Raw genomic sequence first — 16,539 nt, forward strand, 5'->3', positions numbered from 1 at the left:
AGCCTCCTAGTCTCTTGGTCTGTAGAGACCAATACTGGGAGGGACTTGCCACAGAACATCCAGATGTTTCCAGAGATGTTGCTGGGACACATGTCAAAACAGAATGACAGTGTTTTAGCTCATTTTCCCTGGTGTTACATCACCTCAACCCTGCTAACCCAGTGTGAGAGTGTGGTGCTGCTAAGGGAACCCAGGGGTTAGCCAGGGTCTATCTCCTTCAAATTTAGCCCAGCTGTGGTAAAACCCAGCTTGCTGCTGTACCTGAGTAGAGAAATGAAGCTATGCTCAGGTTGCATGTCTGGGTGTCAAAGGGAAACTTGAAGATCATCAAGCTGCATGTTAAGGTAACCTGGAAGGGCTGGGTGAAGTTGAAGCTGCCGTTGTGCATGACAGCCATATAATCCAAGTTCGAGTTTTGTCCGTTCACTCTGGAAGGAACAAAAGAGGAGAGTGACCAAGCTCCAAGAGGCTGCAATGCTCCTCAGTCCCACAAAAGCCTGGGCTCTAAGCATCCTTTCAGGAGGGCTCTGCATTGTCACCCAGCCATAGGGTGTAGCAGTGAGGAGAGGAAATCTGGGGCTTGAAGAAGGACTGGTGAGTGCCTCTGGACTAAGGTTTGTAGTAGCTCTGCATCTCCTAAGAGAAACTCCTCGTTCCCTCCTCTCTGCTTCCCACTCTCACCCAGGGCAAGGGCTTGTTGCTGGCTCTGCTGTGCTGCAGAGCTGCCTCCCCCTCCTCCCCCCCAGCCGGAGAGCGGCGGTGCTCATCCCTCCGGCAGACCCACAGTCCTCTGTCCTGTCTCTTACAACAAACCGCTAAGGGTCATTCCATTCCACGATGTTGCTGGTCTCTGCTGCTTCCTCAGCTTTAACTACAGCCCAGATGGGACATTTCTGGAGATGTTACAGTGTTACAGAGCCACAAAGTGCTTTGTATAAACTGTGGTCACCATTAATCTAAATTACAAGGTTTTTAGTTACAGAGAGCTCATGGGAACAACTTTTAACCATATGAGTTTATCCCATTTCCTACAATAATACCAGCAGTTTGCATCCATTGTATTTCTCTTAAGCCAGTGAATAAAAATGAAAGGGGAACCTACCGCTCTAAAATGAAGATGGGGGGAGACCAATACGCATCCTTTGGCAGAATGATTTTGGAAATGTTACAGAAATCCTGCGGGTCCCAGCCTACAAAAGTGTTTTCCCACTCCTGGGGGAAGAAGTTGCAGGAGACATATGAGTGTCGGGCTTGTCACCAGCCATCGTGCTGTGCATCACAGGAGAGAAACGCTCTCAAGGGACTTACCAGGTTCAGCACGAAGTAAAAAGTGACTGTCTGGAGCTTTTCCACCTGGTGAAACAAAAGGAAAGATGTTTAGCTGATTTTCTTAGATACATCCAATGCAGAGCCCAGCAGCTCTCCCCTGTTGCTCTTGCAGTGGACAGCACAGAGTGCAGAAACTCGACTCAGGAGAGCTCAGTGATCTTGGTCCTACGGCTGAAGAGTGGGAGCACACGGTTCAATGGTTTAAAAAAAAAAAAAAGATTATTGTTAACGTTTACATGCCAGTGCCCTGCAAATGCATTGTTCAGTTCAGGCACTCCACAGGCTTATTTTTAGAGCCTGCTATAAAGCAGGCTATTTGTCTGAACCTATCTCTGAACTTTTTCCTGGAAGTATGTGGGAGAAAATACTCCGGATCTTCTGAAAATGCTTTCAAATAGCAGAAAGCTGAAGAAGTGGAAGAAGCTGATTCTCACCCGTGTAGCCTTCAGCCTGGCAGAGTACTCGGACCGCAATCTAGCAATCTCCCAGCTTTCTGTTATAAAGACTTGACAGAAATTTTGGGTCCTTACCACAGAGAGAATAGCCATCAGCATAAAATCCATCTTCACTTCCACAGGCTCCTTCGAGTTTGTCTTGGGCAGTATGTGTGCATGCAGCTTGCTGTGAGAGGAAATGTTCAGGTACTCAACAACATCATAGTAGGTGCAGAAGTACCCTGGAGCAGCCCCTGCTAGAAAAAAAATTCCACTTGAATCAGAAAAGGATCAGGCAAGATCTCAACCTGTAAGAGAGAGATGTACCAAAAGAGAAAGGGTGTGGAGCTGGAGCCGTGGATATGAAAGACATCATTAACACAGGCAAATCCCTTCTCCCATCGCTGAGAACAGAATTCCTCAAAGTTTTCTATCGCTCTTGAACTTACCTGTCCCAAGAGAAAAGGTGAGGATAGCTATAAAAGCTCCCTGCATCATCTCCTGCTTCCAAATAAGGAGGCAAATGGTACCGTGTGTCTTATGAACGGTTCCATGACACGTCATTTGTTATGTAGAAGTTGATTTGATATTTATTAATGAGAGATGGACATTTTGTAAACAGAAACTAGACATTTTATGTATTTATTTGCATTGGAAGGAAGAATTTGCTAATGGTTTGATGCACTCAGCTGGCTCTTGGGAGCAGCTTTTAGTTGTGGTAAAGGAAAAATAAGGTCATTAAAAAAAAATCCAACGATTTGAGGGAGAGGAAAAGAAAGGGCCTGTCTCCACAAAGAAAAGGCAAGGAGCCAGAGCCACTCAGAAACAAATCTTGTCTCATTTACAGGGCTGAGAGTCTGCTGCAACCCCAGAGAAATGGAATAGGAATTAGTGCTGGTGTGATGTGAGGGATGCCGGGGAGACAGAGGAGAGGCTGCTCTCCTTTGAGCCTGATCCTGCTCCATAGCAGCCCAGGCTGCAGGCGTTAGGGTATATCCTCATTTCCCAGAGCACTGAGCCTTTCATGCACCCACTGATTTTCTGTTTCTACCTCCTTGTTGATCTCCTGTGCTCTCAAGGTTCTTCTCCAAGTCCTCACAGTTAATTTGAAAGGCTCAGAGACTTTTTAATTTACATCTCCATCTGTCTTTCCCTCAGCTGCCCTCCTCTCTATCACTGCCTAGTTTTTCTGCTGTGATTCCAGCGATACCTCCAGGTGTTCAAAGTGATGGTTCCCTCGGGGGATAACGGCTCCAATTCTTGTGTGCTTGGAAAGTCCCATCCTGCTGGGACATCATAGATGACACCTTATTACTGTGGTAATTATACTGGTTGTGTCTGAGATAGGAGGCGGGAAGCATATGGGCCATAAGACAGGTTTTGAATCAGACATAAGGGGCACGAGAAGTAGGGGTGACTGTGCTGGGGTTTGAGGGCTGTGTTGGTTGTAGGGGTTTACGCTGGTGGGTGACAGTGTCACTAGAGGTGAGACAACGTTGAGCCCCCAGAACGGTGCTAGAGGTGACTTGGTCTCCAGCAATCCCTTGCGCCTGCCAGCAGCTGGTGGGATTTGAGTGCACGGGAGCTGTGAATCTGCCCTGTTCTGCAGACTTTTGGTACCCACCATGTCCCGTTGCAGCAAGGCCCTCGGCCCCGCTGCACACTCTGTGCCACGTCCCTCCTGCAGCACAGGAGGGAGGGAAGCCGGACCCGCGTGGCACTTGCGAGGCTGGGCGAGGCGATGGGGGGACTTGGGCGCTCAGCGGGAGCCCATCTGCGCAGCACCCCGCTTCTGCCTCTCCGCAACAGAGCCCCCCAGCTCTGGCTGCGGGACAATCGCCCCGCTGCAGCGCCGGCAGGTCCCACGCTCGGTTTCCCCACCCTGCCCGCGGCAACACGCAGCCCTTCCCCGGCCACGTCTTCTGGGGTCCCAGCGCCCCCCAGCTCCGGGGGGCTCCGGCGCTGGTGCCCCGGGGGTCCGGGGGCGTGTGGGGGGGTGGGGGTGATGCTGGGGGTTGGCAGCAGCGCTGGGGGGGCTGCAGCACGAGTGACCGCGTGGCCTAATGGATAAGGCGTCTGACTTCGGATCAGAAGATTGAGGGTTCGAGTCCCTTCGTGGTCGACCCTTTTTCCCCCTCCCTTTTAAACCCGCTCCAGCTTTTCTCCCTTCGCGCCTCTTCCCCTTGGCGCGGGGGGGACTCGGGGTTGGTCCCGTCGTGCCGCCGCCGCTCCCGGTCCAGCCCGGCCCCGGACCCCCGCGGGGGTCACGCGCGCGCCCCCGCAGCACCGGCCCTCGCGGCGCGGGCGGGGGTCGGGGCCGTTCCCGCGGCCCGGGGCGCGCGCCCTGCGCAGCCCCAGTGGCCTAATGGATAAGGCACTGGCCTCCTAAGCCAGGGATTGTGGGTTCGAGTCCCATCTGGGGTGGGCCCCCTTTTACCCCTGCCGAGCCCCTTTCCGTGCTCCTTCTCGCCGTTTTAGTGCCGCCAGCCCCGCGCAGCGCTGCCCGGCCGCCTCCTCCTCCTCCTCCTCCTCCTCCTGCTGCCCGGCAGGGTCTGGCCTTGGCTGCTCGGTGGGACAGACGTTCCCCATCCCTGGCGGCAGATGGCAATTAAGGGCAACGAAGCTGGTGGGGGTCTGGATCACAGGTCTGATGGGGAGTGGCTGACAGAACTGAGGGGGGTTTAGTCTGGAGAAGAGGAGGCTGAGGGGAGACCTCATGGCCCTCTACAACTCCCTGAAAGAAGGGTGCAGAGAGGGGGGATGAGCCTCTTTAACGAAGTAATAAGCAGTAAGACAAGAGGGAATGGCCTCAAGCTGCGCCAGGGCAGGGTCAGACTGGCTCTTAGGAAGTATTTCTTTGCAGAAGGGGTTGTTGGGCGTTGGAATGGGCTGCCCAGGGCAGGGGTGGAGTCTCCATCTCTGGAGGGATTGAAGAGTTGGGTTGACCCAGTGCCAGAGTTGAGAACGGTCAGTGTGAGGTTCATGGTTGGACTGGAGGAGCTTCAAGGTCTTTTCCAACCGAGATGATTCTGTGAGGTAAATGCACCAGGGGAACCCAGAAGTGTGAATAAACCAGCGCTGCTGAATGTACGTGTCTGAGCGCAGCCGCTGGAGCCAGAGCTTGTAGTGGGGAAGACTGAAGAGGAAGGTCGGGATGGTCCACGATGTGTGTTTTGGGGCAGTGAGAGCCCCACGGTAGCTGCAGGCTTGCTCGCTGTGCCACCAACCACTGTACACGAGCTGCACACAGTGCTGTTGGGATGATGCGGTTATCTGCTCATGGCCAGCGGTCCCAATTTAGATCTCATGAGAAAGGGAAGCAACGAGGAGCAGCTACAAACTGCCCCAGGTTTTGGTGCAAAGGTGGATGCTTTATCCGGCCGGTTGTGCGGTCCTGCGTGCTGAGTGCTCGTGTGAGGCTGTTACTGAGCTTTTGCCCTGGGACCTTTTGATGGAAGGATGATTTTTGGAGAGGTGTTAATGAAAGGATGGTTCTGGCTTGGGCACAGACATCTTTTAAGGTGTCCCAGGTGCAAAAGCAGAGCAGTTAAAGCTGTTTATTTGGCCTTGTCTGGGCAGAGCTGGGTCTGTGTTGAGTCAGGGTTGAGCAGGGAATTTCAGCTGCGTTTTCATCCGCTCCAGCTGCTCCTTGTATCATCAGCTGGATGTGTAACCCCAACAGAAAAGCCAATTGATGCTGGGGGATGACTGCCTTACAGGTGTCAAGTAAACCTCTTCCTGGAGCAGGACAAGCTCTAATGGGAAGAAAGCTTTATTCCTCTGCCAGAAACTGCATCTCCGCAAAGGGCTGGTCATTGGGGTCGCGCAGTTTGGCTGTGCTGCCCTGGGACCAGAGTCCTGCACGTAAGTGCCTTTGGGATAATGCGCTCTCAGGTTTGTTGCATTAAAAAGGTGCTTGGTGGGTCTTTTCATATGCAATTAATGGAATTTAAAAGGCAGCTGCGGTCAGGGTGATATCACACTAGTAAAACCTAAAGTGAAGTTTCTTTCTAAGTAATTTTTCTCTCTTAGGTGTGGCAGGAAATGACTCTGCTGTCTAGAAAACAGCAAACCTGTCAAAGCCCCTGCCTGCTTTGTGGGCTGGGGAAAGGGCTAAAGGGGTGTCTCCAGGCTGATTTTACCTGGGACCAGTTGCCCTCTACCTCTTAGGGTGACCAGCTTCAGGGCCATTGAATGAAAGCATGGCCAGAAAACATTTTTTGTACCCTTCTTACAAGTTTGGATAGTTTAGGTGGCTCTTAGGGGTGTTTGATCACTTGGCTTCCTTCAGGCAGTGTTTTCTTTGCGTCTCCTGGAGATGCTGTACCCGCACTCCTGCTGGGACGTCCTGGTGGCAGCATCCTGAGGGGCCTGGGCTGGTTCACTGCGTGGTCAGAGGGACTTCCAGCATCAATGGCCTTGCTCGGGTGGCACCAAGGTTTGTTTCTGCTGTTTCTCTCCTCTTCCCCCTCTGGAGCGCTAAGCTTCAAGCAGCAGAAGACTGAAGCTGTGCTACTTCTTATGAGCGGGAGTGTCTTTGCCAGCTGGTGGGTGAGGACCAGGGTGCAGAGAGGGAAGAAAACAGCCACGGAGGAAATGCTGCAGTGACACATGGCTTTCTCAGGGCTGCAAATTCCCTGGCACTAGGCAAGGGCAGGCAAGCGCTGCCAGCAACAAGGAGCTTCCTGCAGCACTGCCTGCACCCTGGGGTGAGGCCCCGGGGGCAAGGGACACTCGGCCATGGGGGACTCAGACCCCCTGGTCTGCAGTCAGGCACCAGACCCACTTGGCCATGCTGTCCCCACCCCACATCTGGCTTGGCACTGCCCTCCCACATCCCCTCATCACACCGGCCTCTCCCCATCCGACACCCCTGGGATTTGCACCCCACACCCCTGTGTCTCTGTGGCTTGGAGAGCTCTTGGGGGGCACCAGGGGTGGGTGGAGCTGGGGCAGCTGCTGGCATGCTCTGGACTGGCTGCTGGGTGCTGCCACCGGCCATACTGGGAAGCTTTGCACACCCGCAGCGTAGAGTCTTCTAGTGCAGCATTTTCTCTCCAGCATGTCTCTACTCTTGTTTGGACACATCAGAAAAGACACACAGGTTGAAGCTGAGCTGAGTGTAGCCCAGGAACCAACGTGTCCCTGAAACCTCCTGTGGCTGCAGAAGAGGTTAAAATACCTTCCTGCCCTGCGGTTGGCTTTGGGAAACACTTTTTTAGGATTAGATGAGAAATGAAGGTTTTGGGGAGACGCCAAGCTGCACCAGGAGGAGTATGCAGGAGGTGTTATTGATAATGAACAGGAGCTTAACAAGGCCCATGGTGTTTCTCCTTGCATCCTTCTTCCTTCCCCAGTAATGCCCGACCCTGGGAGTCAAACACGCTTTCCCTCCAGCTTAAGGCTCATACACAGCCTTGGCTGGAATAAAAGTCTTGACTTTGTCTTTCCGTGAGGATATGGCAGGGAAGGCCTGGACTTGTGTACCCCTGGCAGCTGGAGGGTGACCCCAGCTTCTCTGTGTTGGGGGTGTCTCCTGGATGGTGTCTGCTCTTTGCATTTTGGGCTGCATTTGTGTTCCGAGTTGCTGGCATCCTCAGCAGCACGGCTTGAGCAGCGGGAGTGAAGCTGCTGCCAGGAGGGGAACGTCGCTGCTCCAGCCTGCAGGATTCCTGCACGGCACAGCCTCCATCCACACATACGGGGTAAACTGAGGCTGGGGGGGGTTACGATGACCTACTGGCACCCTATGGGGTCCCGGGGGAGGAGGGACCCCCCCTGCTCACTCCCATCGCCAGCGTTGGGCCGGGAGGAGCAGTCACAACCCCGGGAAGAATGGGAGTGTGGGTGATGCAAAGGGGGTGGCAGGGACCCCCCAGGACCCCCCCGTGTGTGTCACTGTCCCCAGAGTAGTGTTATGGGGGACCACGTGGCCTAATGGATAAGGCGTCTGACTTCGGATCAGAAGATTGAGGGTTCGAGTCCCTTCGTGGTTGTTTTAAAGCCACGAGACATCCTCGAATTGTTTAATTTCCCCGTGTCACAGGCTCGGGGGGGACGGCGATCGATATCCCGTGGGGTGAGAGCACCCCCGGGGGTAGCCGTGGGGCAAAACTCGCGGATACGTGCCTGTGCTGGGGGCAGCTTTAGGGCAGGATTTACCCTGCGGGTCCCCGGGACCGGAGCGGGGGTTCGTGTCCCTGGGGCTCTGCCCCACGTCGAGGCAGCGGCCCACGGCGCCCTGTCCCGGCGGTGGAGGCGAACCAGAGCCCGGCCCCATGCTGCGGCGGGGGCTCTGCCCCAGCTGGGGCCGGTTCCTGGGGGCGGGATAAGAGGGCGGGGGCGGCCCGGGCTGGGGCTTTTCACCGCTGCAGGGAGCACCCGGTGAGCTACCGCGGGGCTGGGGCGAGGCACAGGGGGGGTTGGGGGGAGGTGGGGGTGGTGGTCTCTACATCACCCCTTTGTTGCAAAGAGCCGGGGTATGGAAAAAGGCGGTTGTCACCCCAGGTGGGACTCGAACCCACAGTCCCTGGCTTAGGAGGCCAGTGCCTTATCCATTAGGCCACTGGGGCCACGCAAGGGTCACCCCCCTCCTCTGCTCCGCACCCCCCGCGGTTTTTCCGCGGGGTCCGGAGCGAACGGCCCCGAGGCGGCCTCGGAAGGGGGGCGGGGGGGTGAATTATTGCACCGAAAACCGGCGGTGGGCACCGGCCCCTCCCGTCCCGCCGGCGCGGGAGAGCGGGGTGAGGGCGGAGCTGGGCTCTACGGGGGGGCTCCAGCCCCTCCTCGCTCCCCTCGCCCCCCCCATGGGCTGTGCACGGAGCTGGGGCTGCGCTGGGCGGTTTCACTGGGCGATGGAGGGAGGGGAGCTGCGAGGCCTGTGGGGGCCGGGGCTGGCTCCTCGAAGGGACGTTGAGCCCCGGGGGATGCTCCGGGGGCTGCGTGAAACCCCCCCTGCCCGCACGCCACGGCCACGCTCCCCTCTGGCCATCAGAGAGTTAAGTTACGGCACCAAAAATACGTTCGTGCGAAGCCCCAGTGGCCTAATGGATAAGGCACTGGCCTCCTAAGCCAGGGATTGTGGGTTCGAGTCCCATCTGGGGTGATTCTTTTCTCCTCCGGCTGTTGGGGGGGGTCGCTGCTGCAGTTCGGGGCGATTCACCCCCTTCTAGGGCGCTGCCGGGGCACCCTGACCCAGGTATCCCGACTATGGGGTTTGTTGGTGTATAAACAGGTAGAACCTTGAAACACGCTTTTACGTCCCCAGAATGTCCAGCTCCTCCAAACCTTGGTGTCATGTGCTGGCTTTAAGCTAAATTTTGCAAATCTTACTGTAAAATCTGAAGAGGGACACCTGAGCAGCAGGTGATAGGGGGCAGTGAGTTCTCCTGGTCATGGGAGGTTGTTGCTGTTGCAATTGATGTTCATGTGACAACTTTCAGTGTCAGAAATATGTCTGGAGCAGTGACACCCCCCTTGCTTTTAAGGGCCAGGAGCTTGCAGACACCTTTGCCTGTGAGAAGGGGAGCTGGCAGCCACCCCTCTCCCATGCAGAAAAGCTTTAGGCAGGAGAAAAATTAGTATCTCTGCTGCCCTTGGTGGGCAGGGTGTGATGGGGAGGTGGAGGCGGCCAGTCTGAGGCAGGGTTTTCTGGGAGGGAAGTCAGGATGCATTGGTGTGCTCCTCCACCCCCCAGGCAGCCTGTTTTGGGAAGGATGTGGGATTTGAGCTCTCTGAGCTTTGCAGATATAAATGCTGATCTGGGCTGTGTAAGGGGTGAGCTCTAAAGTCCTCCCTTCCAAAGGGAACTGTGCACTGCCTGTAGCAGAGCCATGAGTGTCCAGAGCAGAGCCCCACACACCCTGCTGTGCCCCAGTGCAACCCAGCAGAGAGCACTTTCCTCCGATTTGGGTTTTTGCCTAAAACAGAACCATCTCTCCTCACCCCAGGTGGGACTCGAACCCACAATCCCTGACTTAGAAGGCCAGTGCCTTATCCATTAGGCCACTGGGGCCCTGTGAAAAGGTGAAAAAAGGGTAATTTCCATATCTTTGAGACCCCCCCACCAGTGAATTAATCTGACGGTGCTGAAATCCACATTACACTGCAAAACTTTGTTCTGTTTAAACAGGGTCCACTAACGAGTGATTCTTGCAGCCTGCAAGACCCAGCCGGAGGTTTTTTGGTGTTCTACCTCAAGGGCCAGAGGCCTCCTGCACTTACAGGGTGGCTTCTGTCCTTTAGTGCTAACAGAGAGCAACTTCCTCCTGTCAGATTGCTGCCATGACTTTAGATTAATTTAACAAAATGACATGCACTTTTTTTGGTTAGGGAAAAGTCAACTAAAATGTAAGGAAAGTGCTGGAAACAGTGAATACTCTATTTGCTACTTAGATATATAAAGACTGCTTTTACTTTTTCCTTTCTTTCCCCAGAAACCTAATGCTGCTTTTGTGTTCAGCAGCAGAGGGTGCTCTCACAGAGCAGAGGGCTGGATGCAGGACACAAAGAATTTTTTTAAAAAAAAAGCTAACTAAAAAATTCAGATTTTTTTGTCTTTCTCAAACATGAACAGTAATTTTTGTGCAAAATGATTGACAGGCTGTCATGTATCATTATGTTCAAAAGCAGATGTTAAATATTTTTATTTACACTTTTAGACCATTTTTATTCAATATAGCTCATGAGTTTAGCATCATTTACAGCTGCCAGTGCCATTTCTTTCAAAAGACGGTATGCCAAGGACTTCAATCTCTGCTCCTCTCAGTCAAAGTCTGCCTTCCTGCTCTGCTTTATATTTGAGTGTATCTTTTTCTGTCGTAGTCGTTCACGGTTCATGTTTTCCACCCTAAAACAAAATGAAAAGATCTTTTAGTGTACAAAGAAAACATTTAAATATTCAACTTTGAGCACAGTTATAATGTAGATTTGATGAGCCCACAAATGTCCACAAACAACAGTCCCTGGTTTTGGGATGCTACCCAGGAAAGCAGTTAAAATCTAATGGACCAGTGATTTTTTTTTTTTAAAAAGGAAATCCAAATGAGTATGAAGATTATGTTTAAAGATGCTGCAAACTAAATCATATAACAGGATAAGCTGAATCCATCTCGAACAAAAGCCATTTCAATAAAGATACCTCTCTATGAGTTTCTGTGTTGTCTCCTTAGACACCACCTTGGGCGTCTCGGTAGCCTCCGTGACCATGGTTCTGATTTTTTCTAAACAAATTGCCAGATTCCTCATTTGGTAGCGACTCGCTTCAGAGTTCACAATCAGCTCACCGTCTCGGTTTATCTTATTCCTGTGCTAAAGAGGGGAAAACGTGATGTGATCACTGAAACCTCGTTAGACCTGTCACGTTCTGTCTGAAAGTGTGACATTTAAACCTTGGCTGGAAGTGGAGGGGTAGTTACCATCGATGCCATTTTTTGTCTCACAGCTTCTGGAATCCAGTCTGCTGATGCCAGGTGGAACCGAACTTCTGCCTTGGTATTCGCTGGGAGGAAAAACAGGATCTTTTTTTCAATGTAATGGCTATTTATGAGATAATTCAGTCTGTTCACTGCTGGCTTTGAACACAGGATGATTCCAGAATTAATTTTCTGAAAGATCACTTTTTTTTTTCCTTGCTATACTTTTACATACCACTCTGCAAGACAAACTCTAAAGTTTTATGGAGATTTGCCTTTCTAGACACTACAGTATTTATTGCTATTGCCAGTCACTTGTGACCTTATTTTTAATGGCAATGGCAGAATAGGAAGTATTTTTAGTTTATTTGAATTAAGCTGAGAATTTATTGCACCGTGAAGTTTCAGAATCCAATTGGCTTGTTGTATGTTTGATCAAAGAAACCAGATCAGACAGAGGTGGTGTTTCATGTGGCACGTGTAGCAGCAATGATCCCAGTAAGAGTGTTTCTAGGAGAATCAAATGTGTCACCACTGCTCGCGAGCAATGAGGACTGAGTTTTGTTAAAATGTACGGTAACGATAATGAAAAATTAGCATCAGGCAGCACAAAGATGCTCTCTAATTTCAAGTTCTCAATATTTTACCACAAAGTATAGAGAAACAACTGAAGACTATTATTTTTCCTTCAGAGTGGGAGAACCTCTTTCTCACCTTTATTAACGTGCTGTCCGCCAGGGCCACTGCTCCGGCAGTAGGACACGGTCAGGCGAGCTGGAAGAGAAGAGCAGCAGCGTGCTGACCTGGAGACACATTCCCAGCTGGTTTTGCAGTGGGCAGCAGGGAACGGGGATGATCCAGGCTGCAGCACTGTCCTGGTTTTGGCTGGGATAGAGCTAATTTTTCTTCTCACTAACTAGAACAGTGCTGTGTTTTGGATGCAGTATGGGATTTGGTATGAGAAGAATGTTAATAATACACTGATGTTTTTGGTTGTTGCTAAGAAATCAAGGACTTTTCAACTTCCCATGTCCTGCTAGCATGCAGGTGCGCAAGGAGCTGGGAGGGAGCATGGCCAGAGCAATAGACCCAAATTTGTCAGTGGAATATTCCATACCATGTAATGTCGTGCTCAGTCTATAGATGAGAGTTGGCCGGGAAGCACTCTCTCCTCTCTGGGGATTGCAGTTTTGGGAATTTCCCTCCTCTGGGATCGCTAGCCGTGAACGGGCCGGGCATCAGTCAGCAAGCGGTGAGCGATCCCACTGTGCATCCCTCGTTTGTATATTCTATTATTACTATCATTACTATAATTATTATTTTATTTCAATCATTAAATTGTTTTTATCTCAACCTACGAGTCTCCTTACCTCACCCCTCCAACTCTCCCCCCCATTCCCCAGGTAGGGAAGGGCGAGCAAGTGGCTGCGTGGTGTTTGGCTGCCGGGTTTAAACCACGACAAGCACACAGGCCTGAAGGACAGCGGTAGCTCGGTGGCACTTTCACGCTGAGTTTAGCTCTGTGCATTGAGCACAGACTCCGTAGTCCGGAGCCTAACCCTCCTGCGGGCACTTAACCAGGGCACGCCCAGCCGAGCACCTTGGCCCAGGTGTGTTCCGGGGGGGACTCACCCATGGGGATGTCGAGGACGGCCGGCTGCGGCTGCTCCTGGAAAAGACGGCGGGGTGCCCCGTTAGGCGCCGGGGCGAGGCCAAGGGGAGGCAGGGCCGCCCCACCGGCTTCCTCGGGCCGGGCCCTGCTCGCCCCGGGGGGGCTGGCGCTGCCTGGCCCCGCCCACTAAGCCCCGCCCACACACCGCCAATATATCGCCTAAAAAGCCCCGCCCACACACCGTAAACACCTTTCTTGAAAGCCACGCCCACCCCGGAGTCCCCGCCCCCTCGCTAAGCCCCGCCCACCCGCAAGAACGGTCCGTTGTGCCAAGCCCCGCCCACATGCGAGGGCACCGCCCCTTGACGCAAACCCCGCCCACTCGCTCTATGTCACTCAGACATTAAGCCCCGCCCCCTCTCATCTTCCTTGACACCCCCCCCCCCCCCCCTCCGCCCCCCTCACCGGGCCGCTGGCGTCGCCGTCCTGCCGCGGTGGGTACAGCTTGTCCAGGCTGTAGGCGCTCCGGTACTCGGTCCCGGCGGCGGCCCGCCGCGAGAACCGGGCGGTGAGAAGCCCCAGCCCCAGCCGCGGCCGGCACAGGCCCCACAGCGTGTGCGCCGCCATCTTGGCTCCCGCGGTGCGCCCCCGCCACAGCGTCCCCACAGAAACGGCGGCTGCGCTCCGGCGTTCCGGGGCGGGGCCTACGGGGGCAGCGGTGCGGGGGGGCTGTGGGGGCCGGGTGGGGTGGGGTATGTGGGGTATATGGGCTGCGTGGGGTCTGTGAAGTGTATGGGATCTGTGGGGTGTGCCTGTGGTGGTGCATAGGATCTGTGGGGTGTATGATGTCAGTGGGGGATGTAGGAGGTCTGGGGGGTACACGGGGTCTCTGGGGTGTTGAATGGGAGATGTAGGAGGTCTGGGGGGCCGTTTTGTGGTCTGTGGGGCACCGTGGGGGGGTATAGGAGGTCTGGAAGGCTGCACGGGATCTTGTGTGGCACTGTGTAGGGGATGTATGCGGTCGGGGGGGTATATGGGCTCTGTGGGGTGCTGAGTGGGGGGTGTGGGGCGCCTGGGGGATAGATGGGCTCTGTGGGGTGCTGAGTGGGGGGTGTGGGGCGCTTGGGGGTAGATGGGCTCTGTGGGGGCTGAGGCAGGCCCTGCTGTGGTGGGGGGTGGGATGGCTGGGGATGAGGTTGCTGGGGTGAGGTGGCTGAGTGGTGGCCTGATGTGAGCTGGGGTAGGGGGGGCTGGTGTGGGGTGTGGGACACCCTGGGACAGGTACCAGGGGCTGGTTTGGGCAGGTCGCTTCCAGCTCGCCGTAGTGGAGGCAGCGGTGGGGGACAGCACGCTCCTGCCTGCACCTCACACCTTTGCAAGCTGAGCAGTGACGGATGGGTGTAACAGTGAAGATACATCCAGCATTTTTTATGTACTGTCTCGGTTTTGCACCTGGGAGGTTTCAGATTTTTATCTGCTCAAGAGTGCTAAAAAGTTTTATATATACGTGTGTATATATATAGTTGGGTTTTTTTGAATGCTGATAGAACAGCACAGACGTGTTTCCAGGTCTGCAAGAGAGACGCCAAGGTAGATGGGGGATGCAGGGGAGTGAAGCACTTGTGGAAATCCTTCAGCTCTTACTCTTGTTGGAACTGTCAGCTTGGCTTGACAAGGAGCCTGTGCATTCGAGAGGGGTGGGGATTGCTATTTCTGGCAGTAGGAAAATGCACAGGCAGGGATGGGGCTGTCATTTACTCTGGTGTTTTGACAGGAGCTGAAGATCTTTTGTTTAAAACTATGGGTGAAGTAAAAATGGGTATTTTGAAGTTGATACAAAGACAGTGTGTGATTAAGGATCTGAGCTGGGTCCCATCTAGATAATCAGTGCAGAATCAGGAAACTCAGTCCTTGGGAAAGGAGCAAGTCCTGAATGTTGGTGGTCGGTCTGCCCTGACTGCAGCTGAGCAGCGCTCGGGGGCCAAGGAGGGCTCCACGCTTTTTTTTAATTGAATCTCAGTGTCCTGTGGTTCTTCTGCTCTGCTTCCCCCATCCAAACTCAGCTGAAAACAGAATGCTTTAAGGAAAAAACCAGAACTGTCAGAGACAAACCATGCCATCTGGTGACCTTAATTTCTAACAGGGAACAGGTAAACGTTTGTGATTTGTAGCCAGAGGGATGGGTAAAATATCCAAAGCAGGATGACTCATTTTACCAACTGTTGTCAAACATGTCAGCGTTGTTATTGTGCTGGTGACACATGCCAAGGACGGTGTCATTGTGCAGTGCACAGAGAGGCTGGGAAAGGAGCTTGAAGGTCACACAGTTGAAGCCAGACCCATCTAAAAGGACATTTTTCTGGTTTTGCTTCATTCCCACACTGTGTTGGTGGATGCAGATGTCCAAAGAGCCTTGGTAAACAGCAGAGTGATCTCCGCTTGGATGGCTGGAAATGGCTCTCCCTGGCAGGCAGGGCTTGGGATGACAAGGTCTTACTTTGGCGTGACCCAAGCAGAGCCAAGCTTTTGACATCTAAGCTGAAGAAATGAACTGCCTCGGTACTGATGCTGGCTTAGAAAGCAAGCTTACCCCATTTGGTGGTGGTGGTCACCGGTGAGCAAGAGCTGTAAGGAGCCATCCCTGAAACCTGATGCGAAAGCTGATGTGTCCAAGGAGCCAGTTGCTCCTTGTGTGAGCAAAGGCACAAGCCATTAATGTAAGAGCAAGTCAGGACTTTGAGGGACTTTCCAGAAGGTCTCAGCTCCTCTAAGAGAGGGAAGACTGCTGAATCAGCAAATCTCCTTCCCCGTGAGAGTTTGAGCTCTGTAAAACCCTTGAATATGTGTCTCAAATGGTCCATCCCTATTTGTAATGATGGGTGCTTTTCTGAAGGGTTATTCAAACTGGTGGTAAGAAGCCAGACTAGATCTAATGGAAATGCACTTGTCTAAATGTCATCTTTCAAATTCAGCATAAAACTGAATTCTTGACAAGCTGTACCCTTATTGATCTTAATGGTGTGAGCTGAATAGGGTCATCGGTTTTGCCAAATGCTGAAATTAATAATTATTTTCTATTATATCATATTTTTTATCATCCGCTTTAATTGCATGCAGTATTTTTCCTTCTGTCTTGAGTTGTGGGGGTGTGCTATTAAATAGCTGTTGCTCTCTATTAGACCAGCTTCTGTGGTGAGCAGTGTGGTTGCTTAATACTCTCTTCTTCCCTCTTAATGGAGTTGTGTAGTTTTCCTTGGTGTTTTCAAAGCAATTTGAAAAGTTTACATAGAAGGTGGCATAAAAGGCCAGAAGATGCTTATATTTTCCTCCTTTGATCGCTGAAAGCCTCACTTAAGAAAAAAATCAAGTGACTCTGACTCACAGAGTCATCAGGACATATATATATGGCCACTAATATTTTTGGATGCAGAAAAAAAATGCCCTCAGCACTTTGCTGAACAAACTGCTGATATACGGCAGCTGTTCCTTTGTTAAGCCAAATACTAATATCATGTTCCTTAGATCAGTCATTTTTGGATGCGTGGTTTTCAAGAAAGGCCAAAACAAAAATAGCATTTGAATTGCAAGCTTAGAAATTGTGCAGTTTTACAGAGACTTCGGTGCTGACAAAAGAGGGGTTTTTATAGTGTGGCAAATGTTAGCAGCCCAAGTGCATAAATTGTATGTTATATAAATAATGCAGCAATATAGTTCAGCATATTCTCTCTGCTTTCTGCAAAGGAGCCTGAAG

The 16,539-nt window shown here is 52.5% G+C and overlaps 1 protein-coding gene and 6 non-coding genes across 7 annotated transcripts; 4 read left to right on the forward strand and 3 right to left on the reverse strand.

Moving 5' to 3' along the window:
* The first annotated feature begins 3,812 nt into the window (after window positions 1–3,812).
* Window positions 3,813–3,885, forward strand: TRNAR-UCG (transfer RNA arginine (anticodon UCG)). The gene has a single exon. It is a non-coding gene; the product is annotated as a tRNA-Arg (tRNA).
* A 229-nt stretch (window positions 3,886–4,114) lies between these two features.
* Window positions 4,115–4,187, forward strand: TRNAR-CCU (transfer RNA arginine (anticodon CCU)). The gene has a single exon. It is a non-coding gene; the product is annotated as a tRNA-Arg (tRNA).
* A 3,499-nt stretch (window positions 4,188–7,686) lies between these two features.
* TRNAR-UCG (transfer RNA arginine (anticodon UCG)) lies at window positions 7,687–7,759 on the forward strand. The gene has a single exon. It is a non-coding gene; the product is annotated as a tRNA-Arg (tRNA).
* Window positions 7,760–8,262: 503 nt separating this feature from the next.
* Window positions 8,263–8,335, reverse strand: TRNAR-CCU (transfer RNA arginine (anticodon CCU)). The gene has a single exon. It is a non-coding gene; the product is annotated as a tRNA-Arg (tRNA).
* A 460-nt stretch (window positions 8,336–8,795) lies between these two features.
* On the forward strand, window positions 8,796–8,868 carry TRNAR-CCU (transfer RNA arginine (anticodon CCU)). The gene has a single exon. It is a non-coding gene; the product is annotated as a tRNA-Arg (tRNA).
* Window positions 8,869–9,704: 836 nt separating this feature from the next.
* Window positions 9,705–9,777, reverse strand: TRNAR-UCU (transfer RNA arginine (anticodon UCU)). Its single transcript has one exon. It is a non-coding gene; the product is annotated as a tRNA-Arg (tRNA).
* Window positions 9,778–10,378: 601 nt separating this feature from the next.
* MRPL58 (mitochondrial ribosomal protein L58) lies at window positions 10,379–13,433 on the reverse strand. Its single transcript, XM_074889413.1, has 6 exons — window positions 13,254–13,433; window positions 12,809–12,845; window positions 11,891–11,950; window positions 11,180–11,262; window positions 10,903–11,072; window positions 10,379–10,611 (listed from the first exon to the last, which is right to left on the reverse strand). Exons 1-6 carry the CDS (start codon window positions 13,413–13,415, stop codon window positions 10,527–10,529), a joined length of 597 nt encoding a protein of 198 aa, XP_074745514.1. The 5' UTR covers window positions 13,416–13,433; the 3' UTR covers window positions 10,379–10,526.
* Between the last annotated feature and the right edge of the window lie 3,106 nt (window positions 13,434–16,539).

This window comes from Strix uralensis, chromosome 19 (assembly GCF_047716275.1).
Source record: "Strix uralensis isolate ZFMK-TIS-50842 chromosome 19, bStrUra1, whole genome shotgun sequence".
NCBI classification, from domain to species: domain Eukaryota; kingdom Metazoa; phylum Chordata; class Aves; order Strigiformes; family Strigidae; genus Strix; species Strix uralensis.

What these genes read in the sequence shown, in the direction of transcription:
- MRPL58 (XM_074889413.1), bottom strand. Translation starts at nt 13,415, where the DNA reads ATGGCGGCGCACACGCTGTGGGGCCTGTGCCGGCCGCGGCTGGGGCTG. An exon ending in CGGACAGCACGTTAATAAAG is followed by an intron (nt 11,263 to 11,890) that starts GTGAGAAAGAGG and finishes TTTTCCTCCCAG; the next exon opens with CGAATACCAAGGCAGAAGTT. An exon ending in GACAAAAAATGGCATCGATG is followed by an intron (nt 11,073 to 11,179) that starts GTAACTACCCCT and finishes TCCCCTCTTTAG; the next exon opens with CACAGGAATAAGATAAACCG.